Genomic DNA, 21999 nt, shown 5'->3' with positions numbered 1-21999 from the left:
ATGATGATGATACTCCTTATACTTCTTTTTTTTTTTTTGCGCGGATTGGCCTTCATTTGAGGTGATCTTTAATTTTTGCCCTTCAAATGGGTGGTCTTTAAGTTTTGCCCTTCGCCTAATACCCTGAAGTTGTGAATTTGAACCCCAGCTCAGTTAAAGAAAAAAAAAACAAATTGTAAGGCCCAAGGCAGAATTTGCAAATTGCATAGGTAGAATTTTGCAAATTCTACTCATGTGCAAATTCTGCCTTTAAGATCCAAATTCTACCTAGCAAAAGTCTGTCTGAAAAGCAAAAGTTATATATCACCATTTTGAGGGACAAAATTAAAGACCACCGGCAGCGAAGGCCAATCCTGCAAATTGCCCCTTATACTTTGTAACGAAATCCAATTCCGACACTTGTACTGAATGAATAGTAGTAAAATTCTTGTTTCACTTTGCCAGATAAAGTTAGCCAGCTTACCACATGACTTCTAAGATCACGAAATTTCTTGAACAACCGTTAAAGTTAATGCAGGAAGAAGCGCAATAACATAATGACTAAATTTTAAACACGTTATAAATTGTGGCTATGTTTTAAATAGCACCAGTAAAGTGGTTACCAAATATCATTTCTTCTACATTAAGGTAATAACAAACATAGAATAAAACGTTGAGACGAGACTTTGTTTGTTATGATAACCCTCTGCTGATTTAACCGTAGCAACTGCTTCGCAAAAATAATTACAAGTTCAGAAAAAGAGAACAAAAGCGTAATATTTTGGCATTCTTGATTTTGGGGCTATAGCTCGCATAATTTGTTTTCCTTTTCTTATCAAACACATGAACACAACAACTAAAGAGTTGCCTGGTGTAGTAAACCCTCGCTATGCACAGGACCGGAGAAGAGCCAAATCATATTGAGTGTTCTACTGTACACAACTTCAGCTTACGTTTGTACAAAAAAGTTGTTTCTATGGTTTGGAGTTTGAACCATGACGTTCCGGTCACATGGCTACAACTTTACTATTGCACCAAGACTTCCCTTTAGGACAAATCTTCCTAATCCCATTCTGGTCAAAACAGAAATACTTTCCCTAGCGGAAGTTGAAAAGAGGCAACAAGGGGAGCATTAGCTCCCTATCATGGGATTTTTTAACCAAAAATACAAATATACAAAAGACATTTACAAGGACTATAACAAGCTTATCTATAGAATTATAATCGTATTTTCCCTCTTGGGGTTCTCCAGCAATCCTGATTGGACTAGCAAGCGGCGGTATTCGCGCTGTGCTTCTTTCAGTTGCTTCCTTAGCGAAGTTACCTACATATTGCCCAATTGAGCTCCCATAATATACTAGAGAAAAATTGAAACTAGATGCTGCTGTAAAACTGCTACTACTGATATAGCATGTGTCTTCCAAACATCAAAACATTAACAGGTAAAGCAAATTCTATTAAAATTACCTTGGCATTATATTCCTCTTCCTTCTTCTCATTTTCCAAGCATCTGATACACATGAAAGGGAACTTCAGAAAAGAGAATCTGAGAAGGCTAGTATGAAACAAATTACAACTCCACGAGGTTCTTCACATGGGAGAATGCAAACTGCTGGCAATTATGAACTAAACTACATTTACCTTTCTAAACATGAACTTCCCTAATGTACGTCTGCATTGGAATTTTTTCATGCTACTACTTCGATTCCATTTTATATAGATTATTCCCTAATTCCCTTTGTTCCAATCTATGTATCTTACTTCCCTTTTTGGTCTGCTTTTTTTTTTTAGAAAAGAATGTCACTTTTTGTATTTAGTAACTCTTTCTCACATGTTTCAGACCACAAAATTCAAAGGACATATTAGTATATTATTTGTATCTTAGCTTAAGACCGCAAAATTCAAAAGATTCCCTTCTTAAGTTCCGTGCGGAAAAAAAGAAGAGAAGTTCCACAAAAATGAAACGGTGAGAGTAACATTATTCATTTTCGTGACACCTTTTTTATATTTGCTCAGTCTTTTACTTTTAACATTCTCACTGTTCACGTAATGACATGACGTAAAAAACTACAAACTGCTTGTATGTTATTTATCTTGTGCCAAAAGTTTTTCGCTCGTTCTTAAAACTCCTCGTTCAATTTAACACCATCATGGTGGTAGTAATTAGGACAGAGACGCAGTCAATCGACACATTTTGAACTCACCTTGCATGGAGCCTTTTATTCTCTCTAAGGAGGAGGACCATCTCTTGATCTTCCAAGTCACTTGCGGTAGTGGTCGCAGGCTATGTTCATTTAAACACAAAAAGGGATTAAAACAGTAAGCAGAAAATGCGACATCAAATGCATGATAGGACGAGAAAGATGGTGGAAAAACATAATGCTAAGTTTCACAGCCAATTAATGAAATCAAAGTAGGAGGAGGAAAGTTCATAGAAACAAACCGGATTTTGAATGGACTCAGGATCAGGTAGATTTACCCTTAATCCAGCCTTTTGTTTCAGAATTTCAGGTTCAATTTGACGATCATAGTCTTTCCTTTTCGTGCTTGCTGTGAGTCACAAGCGATAGTAAAGATATTTAACATCACTTATGAGGGAAAACCAAAAAACTGAGAAAGCTAGCATGTATAGTGCAAACTCAAGAATAAGGTTTTGTTAAATGGCCAAGTGCTAGACCTATTTTGATAGCAAATGGAGGTAAAATGCAAGTTGAACAAACCTCAGGGGATAATAGTGAAATCTCTTCATTATTACTGTGTGTTGAATGGATATAATCATACAAGTACATGAAAATGGGATCTCCAAAACGTGCAAGACAGGAGACAGCAACAGGTTCCCAAACATACATCAAATATGAATTAATACTTTCTTTCCGTCTCCTTCTGTCCCCCTAATTTGATCAAATATTAAAAAATGTCCAATGGGACACATCACAATACTTCAGTTTTTAAGCCCTGGGTCAGAATAGACACTTTTAAATTCAGCTTGCACATATTCCAATTGTGGATGTATGGTATATATTATGTGCCAGGAGCACTATACATTAGAGAAGATTAGGGCACAACAAAATCATCTTTTCAGACTATATCAGTTTGTGAGCTGTGCTTTTGCTTCATACGGCGTTTGCAAATTAAGAGAGTTCACTTCTGGGACAAGTTACTAAACCAGAAGACATATCCAGGTATAGTCATATCAGATTCTCCGACAGTTCACCTACTTCTATTTGTTTCCCCAAACTGCTACAAGATTTTCCCTGAAATGAGGTATCATCCAAACCCCACCGAAATAGGCAGATAATTACAACAGATTCTATTCATGTGCTCAATCACGACATTTTTGGTCCGTTAACATCTTGACTGTTAGTTAGGAAGGATGGTGTAGCTGTTCTCAGTTTAGAAACTTTGGCACCAGTAGCAGCAGAGGATATTTTGCTCAATGGAATGGGGTGATACATACCATGTTTCTTTCTAGATTCCAATGAATCCTGGGAAGGTGCATGATGCCGTTTAGTTGTATGATAACCAATTAATCCACAGTGATAGTCCCTGTAAAAAACAAATATAAATACATGGAAACATTCAACCATCAGAGAAAAACTCAATTACCAAGAGTCGAACAAAAAAACAAGCGAATAGAGCATCGAGAATGACAAGCAACAGTAATCAATTTGAGAAGCTACATGGGCAGTTTCCATTTCCTTGCTGAAAACAGAAATCCACACAGAGAATATGAAATGGCTGTCCAAGAACAGTAGGAATTCAGCTCAGTGCCTAAGCGGCAGAATTCAGATGTATAATCCATGTGCAGAAGTTAGATAAACTAGCTCTCAAATAATAGGAGCAATTCAGCTCAGTGCTAAACAGAAATTTGTAGGCCTAGATCTCTTTCAAATAATAGCCTACCAGTACTCCAATGTCATCTCCTTTAATCGGTTCTCAAGCTTTTGAAAGAGGGGAGTTTTCTCAAAGTCCTGTTTATTATGAGTTGGCTTAATAAAGTTTGCTTCTAGAACACCTATAAAAGGCAAGGAAATTAGTTAGCACCTTTTCCAGCAAGTAATTGACCAAAAGCTAAACCACCACACAAGTAGAAAAGAAATGTCCAAAGTAATGCTCCATAGGCTTCTTACCTACTACTCCTCTGCTTCTATTGACAGAAGAGCCTACTACCACGTGCCAAAATGGCTGCAAAGAAATAAATGGAAAATTTTAAGAGAAAAGATATAGGGTCCGAAGATCATTTATCTGTAACATCTGTTCTAGCAAAGGATGATTAATCAATGGGATATATACACAGTGCATAAACCGTACACTTGTCCCGAAACCAGGGTAAGTGCAGAATATACATTTCACATTAGTTGATAAGGACAAGACTTCAGAAAAGGGAGGAGCAAAGAGATGGAAGGACTTTGAGAAGGGCTACAAAAGGAATGTTCAAAGAAAGCTTAGGTTCTATATGGAGGAATACATAACTAAGAGCGTAATAGAACTAAGAACTGAAACATTTTTTCAGAGCCACAGCAAACAGTTCATCCTTAGAAATCCTTTTCCTTCTATCCTGCATATTAATTAGGTCCAGAGGATGCGAGTATATCAGCACTAATGCACCGGATCCCATCAGAACTCGGAAGTTAAATTAGGTCCAGATGAAGAAACTGTCTCATCCTCATCCATTTTTTCTTCTTTTCCTTTTTTTGCTTTCATAATTATTGGGTCCGTATAGGCTGTGAAGGTCAGAACATCTAGCTTTATAACTATGCAAAATAAATTGTAGGAACACAGGTGGAATTTTTACAATCTTACAGGTTTACTCATATCAAATTCAGTCATAATCAAGTCCTAGAAGTCGGCCTCAAAATCTCTGTCTTTAAAAAGCGTGAACCGGCTTGTGATACACAAGTCAAAGCACCATTAACAAAATTAAAACATTGGATAAAGCAACTAACCAGTATCAAACGATTCTTGTGGTAGACATTGAAACCATGAATATTCACTAGTGGAGCTTCCTTTAGGAAACCAATGGAAGTAATGACAGAACCCTAAGAACAAAGAAAAATGACAGTTGAGAATCTTAAAAAGGAGGGAGAAGAAGCAGCTGATGTTACTGAAGCTTTATAGCAAAAAAATGCACCATGCAACTCTCAAATAATACCACCACTTCTATGGTATTATTATGTCCTCCATTTAATAAGTCTGACTCAAACTAGCTGTTTCATCCTTTATATGAACGGAAAAGTTTCATTAATGCTTTAACTCAAACTACCCTTTTACACATTTATACATTTTGTTTCAAAAAATCAATATGAAAGGCCTCAGCCTCTTTTCAAAAATAAGCAGATTAAAAGAAGAAATGAAACTATACTGTTCCTAAGTTTTTTTATAACCGAGAAATCAGCGATGGCCAGCCGGCGCATGGTTCTGACAAATAAAATAGAGGAAAAGAGCATATACTGTTCTGACAAATAAAAAAAGAGAAGGAACAGGCTCTGATCAATGTTGTCAATGATTTGCTTTACAGTATGTACTAGTGGAAACCTCTTCGCATCCACCATTCTGAGGTTTGTACAAGATAAATTCTGGATACTTGAGATCATTAGCAATGTTATGATACTCTACAATCTGCCCGCGCAACCATATGCAAAAGTTTTCAGGGATTCGCAAATACAAGATAGATAAATACGCCTGTTAGAAGAAAATACAACATAGTTAGAAATCAGGGATCTCCCTGAATGAAGAAACTTCAAGTGCATCTTGTTCATTAAAGAACTTACACGGAGTGAACAACGAAGAGTGTTGGCAAGATGCAGGTCACTTACTGACGTGAGGGAGCCACTTTTATCACTTTCTGCATCACAAGAGATACGAATATCCTGCTTATTGTAATAGAGGTAGTCATATTATGGTAAGTGACAATGCAAGAAACTCCAAATGGGAAAATTAAATTGGAAAAGAGAAATCAAACCTCAGGATCTGACTGAAAATTAAGCTCCATTTGGCCTTCATCATTTAGCCACAAATTGTAGATTATGATCTTCGTGCCATGATCACCAATGTCATCAAACTGTTATGGGAAAAGAATAGTTGGTTGAAAAAGGTTATAACAACATTAATAACACCACGAAAAAGAATCAGATAGCCATAGTTCAGGAAATTAAGGATCCAGAACGACTTTTGCCCTCAAAATTTAAAGGATCTCCAAGTTATGCATGAGAGATTCCCCGCTCACATGCCCTTCCAGGACTTGGGGGGGGGGGGGGGGGGGGATTCTTCCACTTGAGCTCTTTTTCTAACATGTCAAACTCCGATGTTATGCATTTCACTTACCTCCTTTTGAGCAAATTTTCGTGTTTTATTAATTATCACAAGACACTAATGTAGGAAATTAACCTCTTAAAATTTGGTAGAGATGTGAACGAAATATAAACTTTTATAGAACAGTAAACCCCAACTCACCTACAAAATTAAGACAGATAAAGCAAATTAATATTTAAAAGGAGAAAAAACTATTAGCAAATCAGGTGAAGAAATCAATTGAAGACAATTCTGGGTGTTTAAGCCTTGAAACAACTGTAAATGAAGTTGATCTGCCCCCACATACAAAATTCAACGCAAGTTCGAGCCTAACATGGAATTGTGGATCACTATCACAGAAAATAATTCTGAATGGGCTGCAACATTAAGCATTATGAGGAACATAATTTTTCTTTTATCCTTTTTGGGGGAGAAGAGGCAAATTTGATGGAGGTTTAGACTCACTTGCTTTAGAAGCTCTTCCTCTGTTGAAAATGGAGACCACTGCAACAACAGTGAGAGATTATTCACAAAATGTTGTTCACGGCATATTGACGTCCATTTTCTAGTTGTTGACCTGAACTCGTATTCAATCTGTATCATATGAATAAAGAAGTTAAATACTAAAATAGTTAAGAACAAGAGAGGGAGAGAGTGTTGGATGGTTAGAAATTAGAATCATTTGCCCCTAAAACTTTGAAATTTAATAATTTCTTTCCCCGTACAAATATTGGCTGGCACTTAAACTAGCCGCTGAAAAATTCTTCAACTTCCAACAGTCCAAAATCATTTCCACCTCAATTTCATCAAATCTCAAATTATACCTATAATAAATTTTGGTTTCACCCAATTTGATTCTAAATACTGAACTAATCTAATTGTTTGAACTTTTATTTTTGTGTTATTTTTGTTTATCACACTCTACTGTCATATCAAACTTTATATTGACTCCCATCAACATCAATTCCATCTCCCTCTTGAATATATCATCACTTATATTATCACGCAATTAATATAAGAACTGTGCAAAACTCAAAAACCCATAGGATATTAGTTGCACATAAACATTTTAACTTTTAGGGCATAAGGCAATGGCTTCACTTGCCTTTCCCTTGAACCGCCCCTACATGGCAAGGTTAGTCTATGAGAAATAACATCCCAAACAATTTAAAAGGATATGGACAATATAAAACTTGCATCTACGTTCTAAAGGTGAGGTTTATACATTCAACAAGCACAGATACACAAGTACCAATTCTCATGTTGTCGGAGGCATATGAGAACTTAAAAAAGAAAGGGATTGTCTTGAGAGAAAAAAGGGACTGAACGGGATTGTCAGAGTAAATAAATGAAGCCTTGTAGATTACAGTGAATGCTTAGAAAGGCAACTGAAAAGGCTCACCATAGGAACCACTATTCTGTCAAGGCCTGCTCGTGTCAAAAATGTAAAAGAGAGAAGACCGACACTTTGCATCAATTTCCTGCTCACAGTAGCAATGTAAAGAGATCAAAGGATTAATGACCAATAGAGCAACTACATTAAGCAAATTGTTGGACCAAAAAAAAATGCTGCTTTCATTCACCATAAGAATGATTGTTTGTAGTATCTTCTTTAAACTGACCATTCAGGAAATAGAAAAGAAAACAATGTGTTGGTATTCCAAAGAAGAAGTAGCCTAAAGTAGAGTGGTATCCCCTAGCTCTTCAAAGGAAAAGAAGAGAGATTGATCCAAGAAAAAGAGATTGATCCAAGAAAAAGAAGGGAGATCGATCCTTCCTGCTTTTTACATGCTACTAGTCGCAAGAAGAGATATTACTCCCTCCACCTCAAAGATTTTATTTTACAAAAAAGAAAAATTCTTGAGATGGAGGGATAATCTGTCTCCTTCGGACTAGGCCATCTCAAAGTGAACATTCACCTTGTTTAATATGGAAATTTCTTTCCAATGCTGAATTATCCTAAAGTAAAACAAACAAACTTTGACAGTGAAACTCATTTCCTCTTCTACTCCATAAAGTGCAAGAAAAAAATAAGCACTCTTGTCTTTTTTTACAACAGGAGATTAAGATCTGCCCCAGTTGTCTTTAAACAATCCTCTCTTTGTTTCAATTTAAGTGTCTCACTACCTTTTTTTCTATCTGTTGTCTCTTGTACTTCGATTATCGTATTAGTTTGCTGTCGTAACTGTTTTTTTTTTTACATTATGCTTTGTTATGCTTTTTATTGTATTCTGCAATGACTTCTTTACTCCTGTTAATTCTTATCTGACCTTCTTTGAAATGCCTTTTCTTGAGCCGAGGGTCTATTGGAAACAACCTCTCTACCTCCCAAGGTAGGGGCCCTCCTTAGACCTCCTTGTTAGAATATACTGGGTATGTTGTTGTTGTTGTTTCCTTTTTAGTTAGTTCAAAAAAGATTTTTTATTTTTTATTTTTTATATTGGGTAACTCTCTAATTCCAACATTTTTTTTTTTTTTTTTTTAAGACCAAAAAAAAAGGGGGAAGAATTCTATGTGGCTTGTTTAACAAGATTCAAATGGCCTTTTGGTACATTGTACACATCTTTAGTTTAAGACCACAAGATTCAAAAGTCTCCCTTATTTTTTTTAATAAACTCCATGCCTAGTCAAACTAAGACACTTCTTCACCCTAACACCAACACAAGCTCATAGCCTCACCATCGCCCTCTAACCACCACCTTAACAAAGAACACTGCCAAAATAAACATATCCACAGCAGGGATGGAGAGACGAGGAAGAGGGAGGTTGCTTTTGGAAGAAGAAGAGGGGGCGGGGAGGAAGGAGGAGCAACGGGGAGAGGGCTATCTTGGAAGAAGAAAAAGAGGGGGACGAGGAGGTGGAAGGGAAGGGGGCTAATCTTGGAAGAAGAAGAAGAAGAGAGGGGACGGGGCGGGTAGTTTTTTCTATTTTGTTTAATTGCTCTTGTTATATTTTTTAAAAAGGTACCAATAAAAGTTACAATTACTTTTTTTAATTACATGAGGCATTCACTGATTTGTCTATTTGACAAGTCAGCGGAGTTTTCACTTCACGCACATGATCTGCTGGTTTCGGGTGTTTTAAGAGATACTTCTTCCAAGAAGAGGTGTCTATCTGGACACTGACAAAACTAAGGTATCTAACTAAATCTTGGTGTCAACTTTGAGTTCACCTATGTATTTCGCCAAAAGAATATCAAAAATAGCTTTTTTAGTACTATAATGATCAACTAAGATAACTACAATTTAAGGAATGGATTGCCATCTTGTTGAGATCATTACTATCACCCAAGAAGGGATAGCTCCTCGCTTCACATTACTTCATCACTTTAAGCGACGAAAACGGTGGCTTTAATAACAATGCTTAAATCAGTAACAGACCAACCAAAACTAACAGTAGTTGCAAGCAAAACATTACCCCGAATTTTCAATTGCCTCAAGGTATATAGGTAGGAAGCTTCTTCCTTCACTTCCAACAACTCAGAAATCAAGTTTATTATGTTGAAATACAAAACTATAAACCCCTATTATAAAGTGTTGTAATCCTGTAAAGATACATCAGCATCTCTCCAACTAAGTGCATATCCTAAGGCAAAGAACCCATTTTGACTGCTCAATAGTGTAAAGTTCTCTCAGGGCAAAAAAGGAAAAGGTAAACAGCTCTTGCAATTATAATCCACTGGTGTCAAACCTGTTCTTCATACAGCGGCTGAAGACAACAACATCAGCCCCAAGTCTCATCGAACTTGTCTTGAAGCCGTTTCCGTCTGAAAAGGAGGTGTATAGTAGATTAAAAAAAAATGGGAGAAAAAGGAACAATAATTATTTAATTTCCATACACTGTCCAATAGCTGATTCGGACTTCTTATCAGAAAATCCAAAACTCAGACAGCAATGCATGGCTTCTTGGTCCATTCCACCACCATTATCTAGTAAAATATTAGAAACTGTCACAATCTCGAAGTTGTTCAACCAGAAGAACAACAAACTTCACAGTCAGAGTTAAAACAAAAACCAGAAGGAAGTGGAATACCTTGAATTAATAAAGCTGAAGTTCCATCCTTCGGATTTAATGTTTTATCTACAATGGCGTGGGTGGCCCCATTTTGTATCTGCCAAATTAATGAAACATAGAATGCAAACAATAAAAAAGTAAGTACATTACCCAACTGCATGAGATGGATGAGTTACAGTTTCATCACATATTTGACTGATTATAGACCCTGAGATTGCCATCCATATGTGAGAAGATTAAAAAGAACAACACCAACACGACGATTTCTTTCCCCTTTCCTCTCTTTTCACATATACCAACCGGAATACTGCAATATGCTGATGTATGAAATTATTTATGAGCTACTATCTTTGTCACAAATTGTAGGCCTAAAAATGACAACCTTTCTTTTTTCTTTTTTCTACAGCTAAAACAACACCCACTTCGCCAAAAATGAAGGTTAACCACATACTATAAAACAAAAACAACATACCCAAGATAATCCCACAAAGTGGGGTATTTTTTGGGATAATGGGTCAGCCTCTCTACCCTTCTCCACTTAGATGCTAGGCTTTTGTCCAGAGCAGGGTTTGAACTCGTGACGTGCGTCTAACCCACACATCACGCGATGCGCTCTTACCACTAGACCAAAGCCCTAGGGGCCCAAAAGTTACTATTCCACAAAAAGTTATGTTATTTTTATACTTCAACACACTTCTTCTCCCGTTGAATTCTCAAATACCGAATGCTAAGAAATGGCCTTCATTTCCCCTATGCAGACTTATGGAGCAGTATAGGGAGAGGAAGAGGGACCTGCATATAGTATTCATCGATGTAGAAAAGGCATACGACAAAGTCCCAAGGGAGGTTCTATGGAGATACTTGAAGGCTAGAGGTGTACCGGTAGCGTACATTAGGGCGATCAAGGACATGTACGATGGAGCCGAGACCAGGGTTAGGACTGTTGGAGGAGACTCGGAGCACTTCCCAGTGATGATGGGGTTACACTAGGGATCAATTCTTAGCCCATTTCTATTTGCCTTGGTGATGGATGGACTGACGCGGCAAATTCAAGGTGTGGTGTCATGGTGTATGTTATTCGCAGATGACATTGTTTCGATTGAAGAGACCTACAGCGGAGTTAGCGCTAAGTTGGAGGTTTGGGAGACAGACTTTGGAGTCTAAAGGGTTCAGGTTGAGTAGGACCAAGACAGACAAGTTCAGTAACGTGACGCACGCGGCTAGTGTGGAAGCGAGGCTTGGAACCCAAGTCATTCAACAGAAAAAGAGTTTCAAGTATCTTGGATCTATTATCCAAGATAATGGAGATATCGACGATGATGTTGGAGCAGGGTGCTTGAAATGGAGACTCGCATCCGGAGTCTTATGCGATAAGAATGTGCCACCAAAACTTAAAGGTAAGTTGTAAAGAGTGGTAGTTAGACCTACTATGATGTATGAGTGGATTGTTGGCCAGTCAAGAACTCTCACATCCAGAGGATGAAAGTTGCGAAAATAAGGATGTTACGATGGATGTGTGGGCATGCTAGGAGTGATAGGATAAGGAATGAAGATATCCGGGACAAGGTGGGAGTGGCTTCGGTGGAGGACAAGATGGGGGAATCGAGGCTGAGATGGTTCAGACATGTGCAGAAGAGATGTACGGACGGCCCAGTGCGGAGGTGTGAGAGGTTGGCTATGGACTGTTTCCGAAAAGACAGAGGTAAGCCGAAGAAGTACTGGGGAGAGGTGATTCGACACGAGAGGGTGCTTGTCCAGCTTACCGAGGACATGACTTTAGATAGGAGATTATGGAGGGCACGAATTAGGGTAGAAGTTTAATAAGTAGTTGAGTGTTGTCTTGTTTATCATTTCATACTAATCGTTGTAGTATTATCCTTGTAGGTCCTTTGTCTTTCGATTCCTAATACTATTTGTTGTTGCTTGTACTTCGATTATCAAATTGTTTTATTTTCTACAGTAGTTCACCATGCCTTTTATACTGCTTTAAATTGCTTGTTCTTGTCGCTAGTACTATTTGATTGCTTCTTTTACTATGTTATTTATCATATTATCTTGCTGCTATTACTGCTTATTATTATTACTGTTTATTATCCATGATGCTTTTTCATCTCTCTTTGAGCCGGGGTTCTATCAGAAACAAACTCTCTATCCGTCAAAAGATTGAGGTAAGATCTGCGTACGCTCTATCCTCCCCAGATCCCACCTAGTGAGATTATACTGGGCTTGTTATTGTTGGCCTTCATTTTCCCCTATATTAACACTAAACAATCTGTCATCTTCTTGATGCCATTCTAATACATTTTAATTACTTCACCAAAAAAAAAACAATCTACGCGTTGAAATCTAGCATTGTTACTCATGTCAACAGTTAGAATGCCCACATGGTTGAGCTAAATAGGTTGTTGTCTCCTCTCATATGACAATGGGAAAACCTCACTTCATTAGCTAGGTTTTGGGGGCTGAGTTAGACCCTAGATCCATTTTATTTACTCATCCCTATTCTTAGTTTACCCAATGTTTGGGCCACATATTATATTGTTGGGATTTTTAGAATGTCCCAAATGGTTAAGAGAATAGGTTATTGTCTCCTTATATGATATAGGGCAATTCTCACCTCATGAGCTAGCTTTTGGGGTTCCATTACGCCCTATGTCCGATTTCTCTACATCAACAAACTTTAAATTCCAGACAAATGGAGTGACAATATAGTTTAAACATAGATGTTTCAACTTTCAACGTGTCACTTACTTTTAGGGGCTTTCCAATAAAAGAGTAGGTCAAAGACATCATAATTAGGACTTCTAAAAAAACAGGGGTTCAGTAGATAAGAGCATGAAGACTTCACAATAAGAATAGCATCCATAAACTAAGTATGTTGGCAATTTTTCCCCAGTTCAGCAGAAAATGGGAAGCGGCTTTTATGATTTCCTGACCAAAAAGGAAACAAAACAGAGAAAAAAGTAAAAGCAGCAATTTACCTCATCAATAGCGTTATCAAGCAGTTCAGCTATGGCTACAAAATAGAACACAAGGTAAGCAAGTGAAAGTTAGAACTTCTGCTGGGCATCTACTTGTGATATGTCTAAGCTCTTCGAGAAATGTAGGCTAGGAGATTGACAAGAATGCATACCCCCAAATGCCCATTTATGTGAAGTGGCATTTGAGTGAAGAAACTTTGGGTGAATACGCAGGAAACTGGCCCCATCTTCCAAAAGAGACCACAAGTCAGATAACAGATAATGGAGATATAAATGCATACTTGACCAGGAATCAGCTGGTGAGTGATATTTGGCACAAAGCAACAGTGAGTTAAGGACATGAAGCCTCACATATATATTTTAACTGGCAGGAAAAAGGAAGAAAATAGGTTAAAGTATCACTTCAAAAAATTTAAAAGCAATAGGCAATCACTGCCTGACTCATCATTAATAGAATTTTCAAAGCATCAAATTTATATGGGACAAAGACTGGTATCGAGTATTTGAAAGAAGAATACTTTTAGAAGACGACTTGGAAATAAGGCCTGAATCATAGTTTCCAGCTCTCCAAAACTGGCGACAAAGAGGTGCTGGACATATTGGTGACATAGACTCCAGGCTTGAGGCATCAATTGGAGAGGGTTCTTTATCCAATACAGTGGCTCCACTATGTCTGGTACTTTCGATGTCTTGCATTCGACTAGGGGCTTGGAATTCCGGTTGCATGATAGTTCAGTTTCTTGTTATTCCTTCAGTTGCGTGCCCTACGAAACCAACTGCCAAATTTAATAGCCTTCACATCCACCCCTACAGGATCATTGCTGAACAAGTCAATAATGTTTGTCAAACTCACCTTAAGGATTGAAAAAGAATTAAATATCTGAAAATGATTATATTCAATAAATAAAAGTCAGGAATAAGGATTTTAAAGCTAGAAGGTGACCTGGTATAGGACTTTAAAGACCAGATTATAGCGAACAAAAATTTCAGAACTGATCAAAGAACAAAACAGACAAAAGGAGCATGGGGTTTCAAAAGACCATGTTAGACTAAAACTCTCAAGAGATGCATATACTATTCTTATTTTCAAAAAGTCCTCTAAGTTAAAGCCTAACTGCCTAAGTATACTAGACCAGGGACTAATCTGAGTATTTTCGGCTCCATCTCCAATTCACCTGAATGCAAAAATTTAAACTTGTTTAATATTTAAGCAAGGTATAGAGAGACAAGATGGGAGTTACAATTTGTATCTAGAATTTCACTCAGAGAGACAAGATGAACTAAATACTATTTTTTCAACTAGTAATGAGCATTATATAGGGTCTAAAGCACGGAAAAACAACAATAACCAGTTCAGCTAACCAATTGGTGGAGCCAGAAATCCGAACAAAGGGATTCAAGAAATGCAAACATATTACACCTAGAAGCTTCTTTTATGGTGAGGAATTGAACAATTTATATATACAAAAGAACATATATCTTTTAACATACTTCCACATTGTAATTTCCGGATGAAGGGGATTCAACTGAAATCCCTTCCTTACCTTTAGCTCCACCACTGCAGCCAGCCTTCCAATTCAACAGGCATTAATACTTACTTTATTTACTTTCACAAAGTCCATCCAATTATAGTTAAGCCAACTAGCAAAATAAACAAAACTGGCTACGCTAGCGACGAAATGAATCTTTTCAGGTTGACCAGTCATTCAAAAATCGTTCATTCAAAAGTCCAAACAACAAATTAAGACAACAATATGCCTGATGTACATCATGAAGAAATCTTTATCACTGTCTTCTATTTCTTATGTTATTTTTTCTTTATCTTACTGAAGAAACAGTCTCTCTCTCTTTTTTTTTTTTTTTTTTTGAAACCGGTAAAGTTTACTGAAGACACAATCTATTAGTTTAGAGATAATCATATATTTTCAAAAGAAAAAGTTTCCATTAATCTTACCTCCTTCATTTTATTTGATATGACTTTGACTGACACGGAGTTTAATAAAGAAATAAAGTTTGGCGACATCAAAAGTACCCTTAGAACTTACGGTCTTAATTGACATTTCTATAGCTATAAGAGCATGTCGTTAAGAGTAAAATGGAAGTTTAAAAATTAAAGACTTTTCAAATATAAAAAGGTGTCGTTCTTTTGGAATAGACTAAAAAGCAGAGTGTCATTTAATATCATATAAAAAGCTTTCATTCTTTTCAAATAGACTAAAAGGGAAAGTTTTAAGTGTTCTAACTTGTTCAGAACTCATCCTATTATAAATAAGACCCCCATATGCTTTGTTTGCAAAGCACTGTTTAACACTTTATGCAACAATGCTTTAATTTTATTTATCCCCTTTTTTCCCCATTGCAGTAGACAACGCGCTACAAAATCCAAATCCCCCCTTAGGGCCAACAGATTTTATACTTCCTCCCTTGGTGACTTGAACTTTCAACCTCTTAGTTGGAGACAAAGCTCTCAAAGGAACCTTCTCTTGGTTGGAAGTAGAGCACCCAAAGAAAACCTCCCTTATTCTTCTCTCTCGTTCTTCATTTTTCCTCTATTATTCTCCCTTTCTTTGTACTTCATCAATATCACCGTAAAGTACATGCATGGTATATATTTCTATATAAGGAAATGATCTTTACATGGAAATGAAAGAATCTTGACTGATTAATGAAGAAAATATTGCAGAATCAAAAGTGGCCCTAATTTACGGTCAAATGAATGAACTGTCGGGAGCTTCTATGAGAGTTGGTTTGACTACTCTAACTATGGCGGAATATTTCCGAGATGTTAATGAGCAAGGTGTATTTCTATTTATTGACAATATCTTCTGTTTCGTTCAAGCAGGATTCGACGTATCGACCTTATCGGGTAGAATGCCTTCTGCTAAGTCATACAAGTAAAGAGATCTATTCATTGATAAGAAAAAAAATGTGAACGGGGATTGAATTAATGATAAAATAGAATCTTGGGTCGCGATCAGTGATTCGATTGATGATGAAGAAAGAGTTTTTCTGGTTCACTCCAGCATTCCCCACTTGTCCAATGGTTGCTGAGCAATTTTTGAATATCAAACCAACCTCCCTAGAAGGTAATTTTAATGTGGCCAATTTCCCTCTTTTGCAACATATATATACATACACATACAAAAGAAAAACCTTAATGTTAGCAACTATAGACCTTCCAAGCACCTATACTTTTCTCCAATCACTTCCCTTCACCTACTCATGAGGCTTCTCACTAAGCTCACATAACAACCTACTTTTTTCTTGATTAAGGTTAGTGTATTGCATTGAATACTTGATACCTTCCACCAATATAAATATTAAGTAACTCTAGCTACCAAGTAGATCACAAAGAAGCATACTTCTCAATTAGATGTGAAATTAGGGCAAGTTCAACAATCCAAAAATCTAAAGTGGAACCAAACATGAAAACAAAAAAACAAAAAAGAATAAGGAAAACTCACATTCCAAGAGATCAATGTCCAGTCATACCTTTCTAGTATGTGCCCAATCACCAAGTATTGAGAAGATTGGGCTAAATTTCAGCCCTAATTTGACATTGTATGAAGATTAGGGAAAAAAGTAATTTTCTAATTTAAGCCAACAATGAAGGGTAAAATGGAGAAATAAAAGATGGGTGACAACTCCAAAGCTAATGAGCTTTATAAGACAAATGGGTAAAAAGGAAAAATAAAAGTGGGTGAAAATTCCATGCAAATGGGCTTTTATAAGGCACATGTGTGGCTTAATAGAGAAGCAACTCCAAGTAGAAAATACATTTATACCCTTACTGCAGATAAGACTCCTACTCTGACAGTGTGAGTAATATCAGCACCAAACTTGACATTTCAAGAAGCATCCTCATCATGATTGATGGACGCCCAAGTACAAGCGTGAACGGAACAGGTGATGAGCGTCCATCCAGTTCACGGTGACAGCGAGTGCGGCGCGTGGCTGTGAATTCCCACAATCTTTTAGCTTAAAAATCAAACACATCCCTCAGATTTGAATAAATGACATCTTAATCCCCATCTCAACTTCTGGCCATTGACGGGTAAGTGTCGGATAATTGACCGGTCATTAAAAGGCTAAAATTTAATTTTTTAATTTAATAAATTTCCTTAATTAATTATATACACTTTTTTTCATAAATATAATTTCTAATTTATGAGCTCACATTAACTATTTATGTTTGAAGAAAAAAAGAGCTCATGTTGACTATTGTCATTCGTAGGATTTGCCATAAAGTATTTATATTTTTCCAGAATAATTTTTCAAAACCAGTGTTTAGTTATAAAATAATTCATTTTCGCCAAATCCAATTTGAAGTTGCATTCTAAATTTGAAAAAAAAAATCAAGTTGTTTGTGGAATTACATTGGTATATTATTGTTGTTGTTCCAACCCAAACACTGATTTGAAAAAGTTAGTCTTCCGTTTTAATTTATGTGAACCTTTTCGAAATATGATGGTCGAATTAACTTATTTCCGATGTGAATTTAGACATTTAATCTCTAACATTTTAAAAATAAAATTTACATATTTAAAAAATTACTATAAAAGTCATAATAGTTAATAATCAAAATATAAAAAAGAATATTGTAAAAACATGGTCAAACAAAAGGTCGTTTGACTCTCCACATAGTAAAATGGTCACATAAATTGAAACAAAAAGTTGTTTGACTCTCAAAATAGTCATTTGGGTTGGAAATTTTTTCAAATTTAGAATCCAACTTCAAAATGAATTTGGCAAAAATGGATTATTTTAGAACCAAACACTGATTTGAAAAAAAAATTGAAAAAAATATTATTCATGACCAAAGCGTACAAACAACATTAGTCAACGTGAACTCATTTTGTTTTTTAAACATGAGTAGTCAACGTGAGCTCATGAACTAGAAATGACAATTATGAAAAGAATGTATATGCTTAATTAAGGGCATTTATTAAATTGAAATATTTGTAAATTACATTTTAGCTCTTTAATGATTGGTCAACTTACTGGTCAATGGTCGAAAGTTAAGATGGGAATGAAAATGTCAATTGTTCAAACATGAGGGATGTGTTTGATTTTTAAGCTAAATTTGGGGGATGAAAATGATTTTCACCCATTAATTATTCAGTCAACGTGAAATTTAGTGTGAGTGAGAAAACCAATTACAGTCTTCAATTTTCAAGAAACGAGAAAACCTAATGGTGATATAATTATTAGATGACTTTTCAAATTCTTTTTTTTTTTGAATTTCCTTATGTATACGTGTATTTATCAGACATTGAAACTATCAAATTGATTTTGTGGTCCTTTGCAGATTTGTTTTTAGTTTTATACTCTTTCTACAAGAGATTTTTCTTTTTACATATAAGCGATCTGAAAAAATTATTTTCTAATACACAAGTTTCTATCCTCAAAATTTATTTACATATTCGTCTATAAAGGAGTTATTTAATTTTTATAATTAGTTTTTGTTTAAAATATAAAAAATCAAACTGTACAATTATACTTGTGCAATCAAATATATCATTAATGAAATCGGGGAAAATTAGGTGGTAAATTTGACGGGGATTGAGAAGAAAATATAAGAGAATGAAAGGAAGAAAATTTGCCGTGGATGAAAAACATAGCAAAGAGATGCTCAGTTTGAACTTTGAAGGAAAGAATCGTGATTTTGGGGAGACTATTGAGTGTGTGTGAAATGCATCCCACATGGAAAGTTGAAAAATGAAAAGAAAGGAAGCTATTTATTCGATGTTGAATACTTTTAATGTTGTAAGGCATTTTGGGAAAAACGGTGTGAGCGTCGTCAAAACAACATCACTTCTTTGAGTTGTTTTATCAAACAACTGGTAACGAAGCTAAGGATTTGGCGAGACGAGTCTGGAGATAGCAGAGTAATGGCATGATGCTCTACTTATTGTCTTTAGTATGGGGCTACCTTTACACGTAGGTTTGAAAACATGGACACAAAGAAGAAGCCAATGAGCTTTGATCCATAAAAGCTCGGTTAATGTATGTGACGCCAATTAATCTCCAAATTAGCTCATGAATGGTAAGAGTCGTGTGAAACTATGTTGAAGGGGGAGATTGTTGGGTTTGTATGAACAAAGCCTCGCATGGAAGTATTAAAGAAAAAGAAAGGTACGTATAAGGTGTCAGATATTTCTTAATGTTGTGAGACATTTTGGGGAAACCCGTGCAGACTTAACCTAAAGCGAACAATATCACACTATGCTAGGAGTATCTTGTAAAAATTACGCGGATGGCCAGTTTTTTAGCTGACAATTAAAGTTTAACCACCATTTGAAATGTAATTAGAAAGTAGCCACTTTTTAATACGTAAATAATATCTGACAAAAGTACAACTAGTTAAAATAAAGAACAACTCCAACTCACGATGCTAGAGTTTGCCATTTGGACAAGTAGAATTCTTGAACAGTGTGTTGCGACAATATAATAACCCGTACACTTGAGGTAAGATTAGGAGCGCTTCTATGTTAAGCATGCGTTGTTGTGAAGTATTTGAGTCCTATGGTATTCATACGTCAAGGTTGGAAGTATATTGGGTTGCGATAGAGAAGTCGACTAAGGTTCATCAAATGTTAAGATTTCAAATCCATTAGTATTTGGGTCATTTTCCTTGAAGCTTTTCTCCCTGTGTACTTGGAGTTAATGGCTATCTCGTATTCGTCTCCTTTGACATGAGTTTTTATCATGTCTCCCTTCCTAAATGAGAATCTATAGAATGAAATACCGTGACTCTTCTATTCACATACTTGACGTTCATTTGTTTCTTTCATCATCAACTCATGTCAAAGGAGACAAGTCCAAACCCCAGAACATTGCTACATACAACAATCTAAAAGTATTATTAGAAAGATTCAAAAGAGTCAAAGAATGTTCAGAATGACCTAAGTATTGTAAGACTTAATATTTGATCCTATAGGGTGTTTCTTAGCCAAATGAGGTACTCATTTAGTTGTGTTTCATCTGTCTCTTATATGAGCTTCGGTATTTGCATATGTTATCATGTCCGCCTTGCATACGAGCAGAGGCGAATCTAGGATTTCTGGAACATGGGTTCACCACTAAAAAAATGAAGAAAAAATGTATTAAGTGGGATTTGATCCCTAAACCTCTAGGTATATAACTCAACCTTCAACCAAGTGCACCATTTAATTTTTTTTAAGCATGTGTTCCAGCAGATAGTATTATACTAATTTTAGAAAATATATACATAAAATACCTAGTTTTACAGAGAGACCATGTGTTCACATGCCCCATTTTTTGCACCTAAAATCGCCCATGCATACGAGTACAATTCTTGGGCTCTTTGTTCATATTGCAAGTCCAAATGCACAGGTTGGCACACTTCCTTGCTAGGTATTTGTGGACATCCGGTTGTTGAGTGGTGAGCTCCATTTTTATCTAGATCCGAGTCGAGTCTAGTATTCTTATTGATGAATAGAGACTACGGGTAGCTCGAGGCCCTGTCCTGATAGTACGACAATTGTTCAGTTCTAGTCATCTTAGAGGCTTCATAGACGTATGTTGTCACTTCTAGTTATGTACAAGTGTGATATTCCAGTCTCTGTTATATGCTTATAGTTGGTTTCAAAGTATCTTGTTATCTTCTCTTCACAAATATCTCAGGTTTATATGATGTGAGATGTTATAGGTTGGTTCGCTCGGTCAAGTTAAGGCACCGGGCATCAGTCCGCCTCACCTAGGTTTGGGCCGTGACAAACAATTCTTGGTTTGAACTTATAAAGGTTCAAACTCTTGGAGTTTGACTTATAAAAATTCAAACTCCAAGAACTTGAAATTTGTTCCGATGATAAAATTTTAAAATAGGCACCATGCGTGAAATAATGATAAAAGATATAAGTATTTAAATTAGTTTGATGGGTGAAATAAGTAAATGTAATAATGTAATAAAGATTGATTCACTCATGGTACCTCTTTTGAACTCAAGGACAAAGACAATGTCTTGGAGTTTCAACTTCTACTCCATGATTGTTTATGATGTAACCGACCAAGTGAGCTTCAACAATGTCAAGCAATGGTTGAGTGAAATAGACCGATATGCAAGTGATAATGTGAACAAACTTCTTGTTGGAAATAAGTGTGATCTCACAGCACAGAAGGTAGTTTCCACAGAGACAGCTCAGGCTTTTGCTGATGAGATTGGCATACCTTTCATGGAAACAAGTGCAAAAAGTGCCACTAATGTAGAACAGGCTTTCATGGCTATGGCTGCTTCAATCAAAAACAGAATGGCAAGCCAAAAAGAGCGGTTGTTGTTCATCTTGAAAGGACGAAGCTCTGTTGCCTTGATGATGATTCTGATGTGGAGTTGTGGTGAAGCTGATACGCAACAACACAAAGTACCACTTAACAAGCCTAGCCACAACAGACAAGAATGAACATGATGAAAAAGAGAAAAAGGGAACAAAAGATAGTGCATGGTGCACTCACAAAGCATAACTTCTTTTTAGAATATTTAGCATGTGTTTGCATTATAGTGGACATGCAGGCACCAGTATAGCACGCCTGCCTTTCACTTTCCAACTCAAAAAAAAAAAAAAAAAAAAACAAGTAATGTATTCCAATTCATGATTGTTCAATAAAAAAAATAAAAAAAACTTTAGCTAAAAAAAAAAAAATAGTGAGTGGAATAATGTGAAAAAAATTATCACCGAGTACATCTTTTGAACTTATGGACAATAGCTTGGAATTT

General features: G+C 36.2%; 2 protein-coding genes across 15 annotated transcripts; one reads left to right on the top strand and one right to left on the bottom strand.

The window, feature by feature from the left end:
• Positions 1 to 740: 740 nt before the first annotated feature.
• LOC132601453 (protein MICRORCHIDIA 6-like) lies at positions 741 to 17456 on the bottom strand. 14 transcript variants are annotated; one of them, XM_060314556.1, is made up of 21 exons: positions 16730 to 17024; positions 14209 to 14440; positions 13784 to 14072; positions 13418 to 13492; positions 13266 to 13300; positions 10303 to 10381; positions 10109 to 10198; positions 9961 to 10036; positions 7673 to 7751; positions 6736 to 6864; positions 5942 to 6040; positions 5751 to 5849; positions 5515 to 5661; positions 4926 to 5018; positions 4110 to 4164; positions 3883 to 3994; positions 3437 to 3525; positions 2423 to 2529; positions 2184 to 2263; positions 1447 to 1489; positions 741 to 1303 (listed from the first exon to the last, which is right to left on the bottom strand). In XM_060314556.1, exons 3-21 carry the CDS (start codon positions 13989 to 13991, stop codon positions 1190 to 1192), a joined length of 1809 nt encoding a protein of 602 aa, XP_060170539.1. In that variant the 5' UTR covers positions 13992 to 14072; positions 14209 to 14440; positions 16730 to 17024; the 3' UTR covers positions 741 to 1189. The 14 variants fall into 14 exon arrangements, with proteins under 14 accessions (XP_060170539.1, XP_060170548.1, XP_060170533.1 ...); XM_060314565.1 differs by having other exon boundaries at positions 16758 to 17024; XM_060314550.1 differs by lacking the exons at positions 14209 to 14440; positions 16730 to 17024 and adding an exon at positions 17051 to 17456.
• Positions 17457 to 21229: 3773 nt separating this feature from the next.
• On the top strand, positions 21230 to 21685 carry LOC132617052 (GTP-binding protein YPTM2-like). The gene has a single exon (XM_060331927.1). It carries the CDS (start codon positions 21245 to 21247, stop codon positions 21683 to 21685), a length of 441 nt encoding a protein of 146 aa, XP_060187910.1. The 5' UTR covers positions 21230 to 21244.
• Positions 21686 to 21999: the final 314 nt, after the last annotated feature.

This window comes from Lycium barbarum, chromosome 1 (assembly GCF_019175385.1).
Source record: "Lycium barbarum isolate Lr01 chromosome 1, ASM1917538v2, whole genome shotgun sequence".
NCBI lineage: Eukaryota > Viridiplantae > Streptophyta > Magnoliopsida > Solanales > Solanaceae > Lycium > Lycium barbarum.
Note: the sequence above shows the minus strand (reverse complement) of the source record. Positions and strands in the feature narration are given on the sequence as shown.

Excerpts from the sequence above, each read along its gene's own strand:
- LOC132601453 (XM_060314550.1), bottom strand. The coding sequence starts at position 13,991 with ATGCAACCGGAATTCCAAGCCCCTAGTCGAATGCAAGACATCGAAAGT. Across the intron at positions 13,301-13,417 it reads ACATAAATGGGCATTTGGGG|CCATAGCTGAACTGCTTGAT; the intron begins GTATGCATTCTT and ends TCTATTTTGTAG. Across the intron at positions 10,037-10,108 it reads CGAATCAGCTATTGGACAGT|ACGGAAACGGCTTCAAGACA; the intron begins GTATGGAAATTA and ends CCTCCTTTTCAG.
- LOC132617052 (XM_060331927.1), top strand. The coding sequence starts at position 21,245 with ATGTCTTGGAGTTTCAACTTCTACTCCATGATTGTTTATGATGTAACC.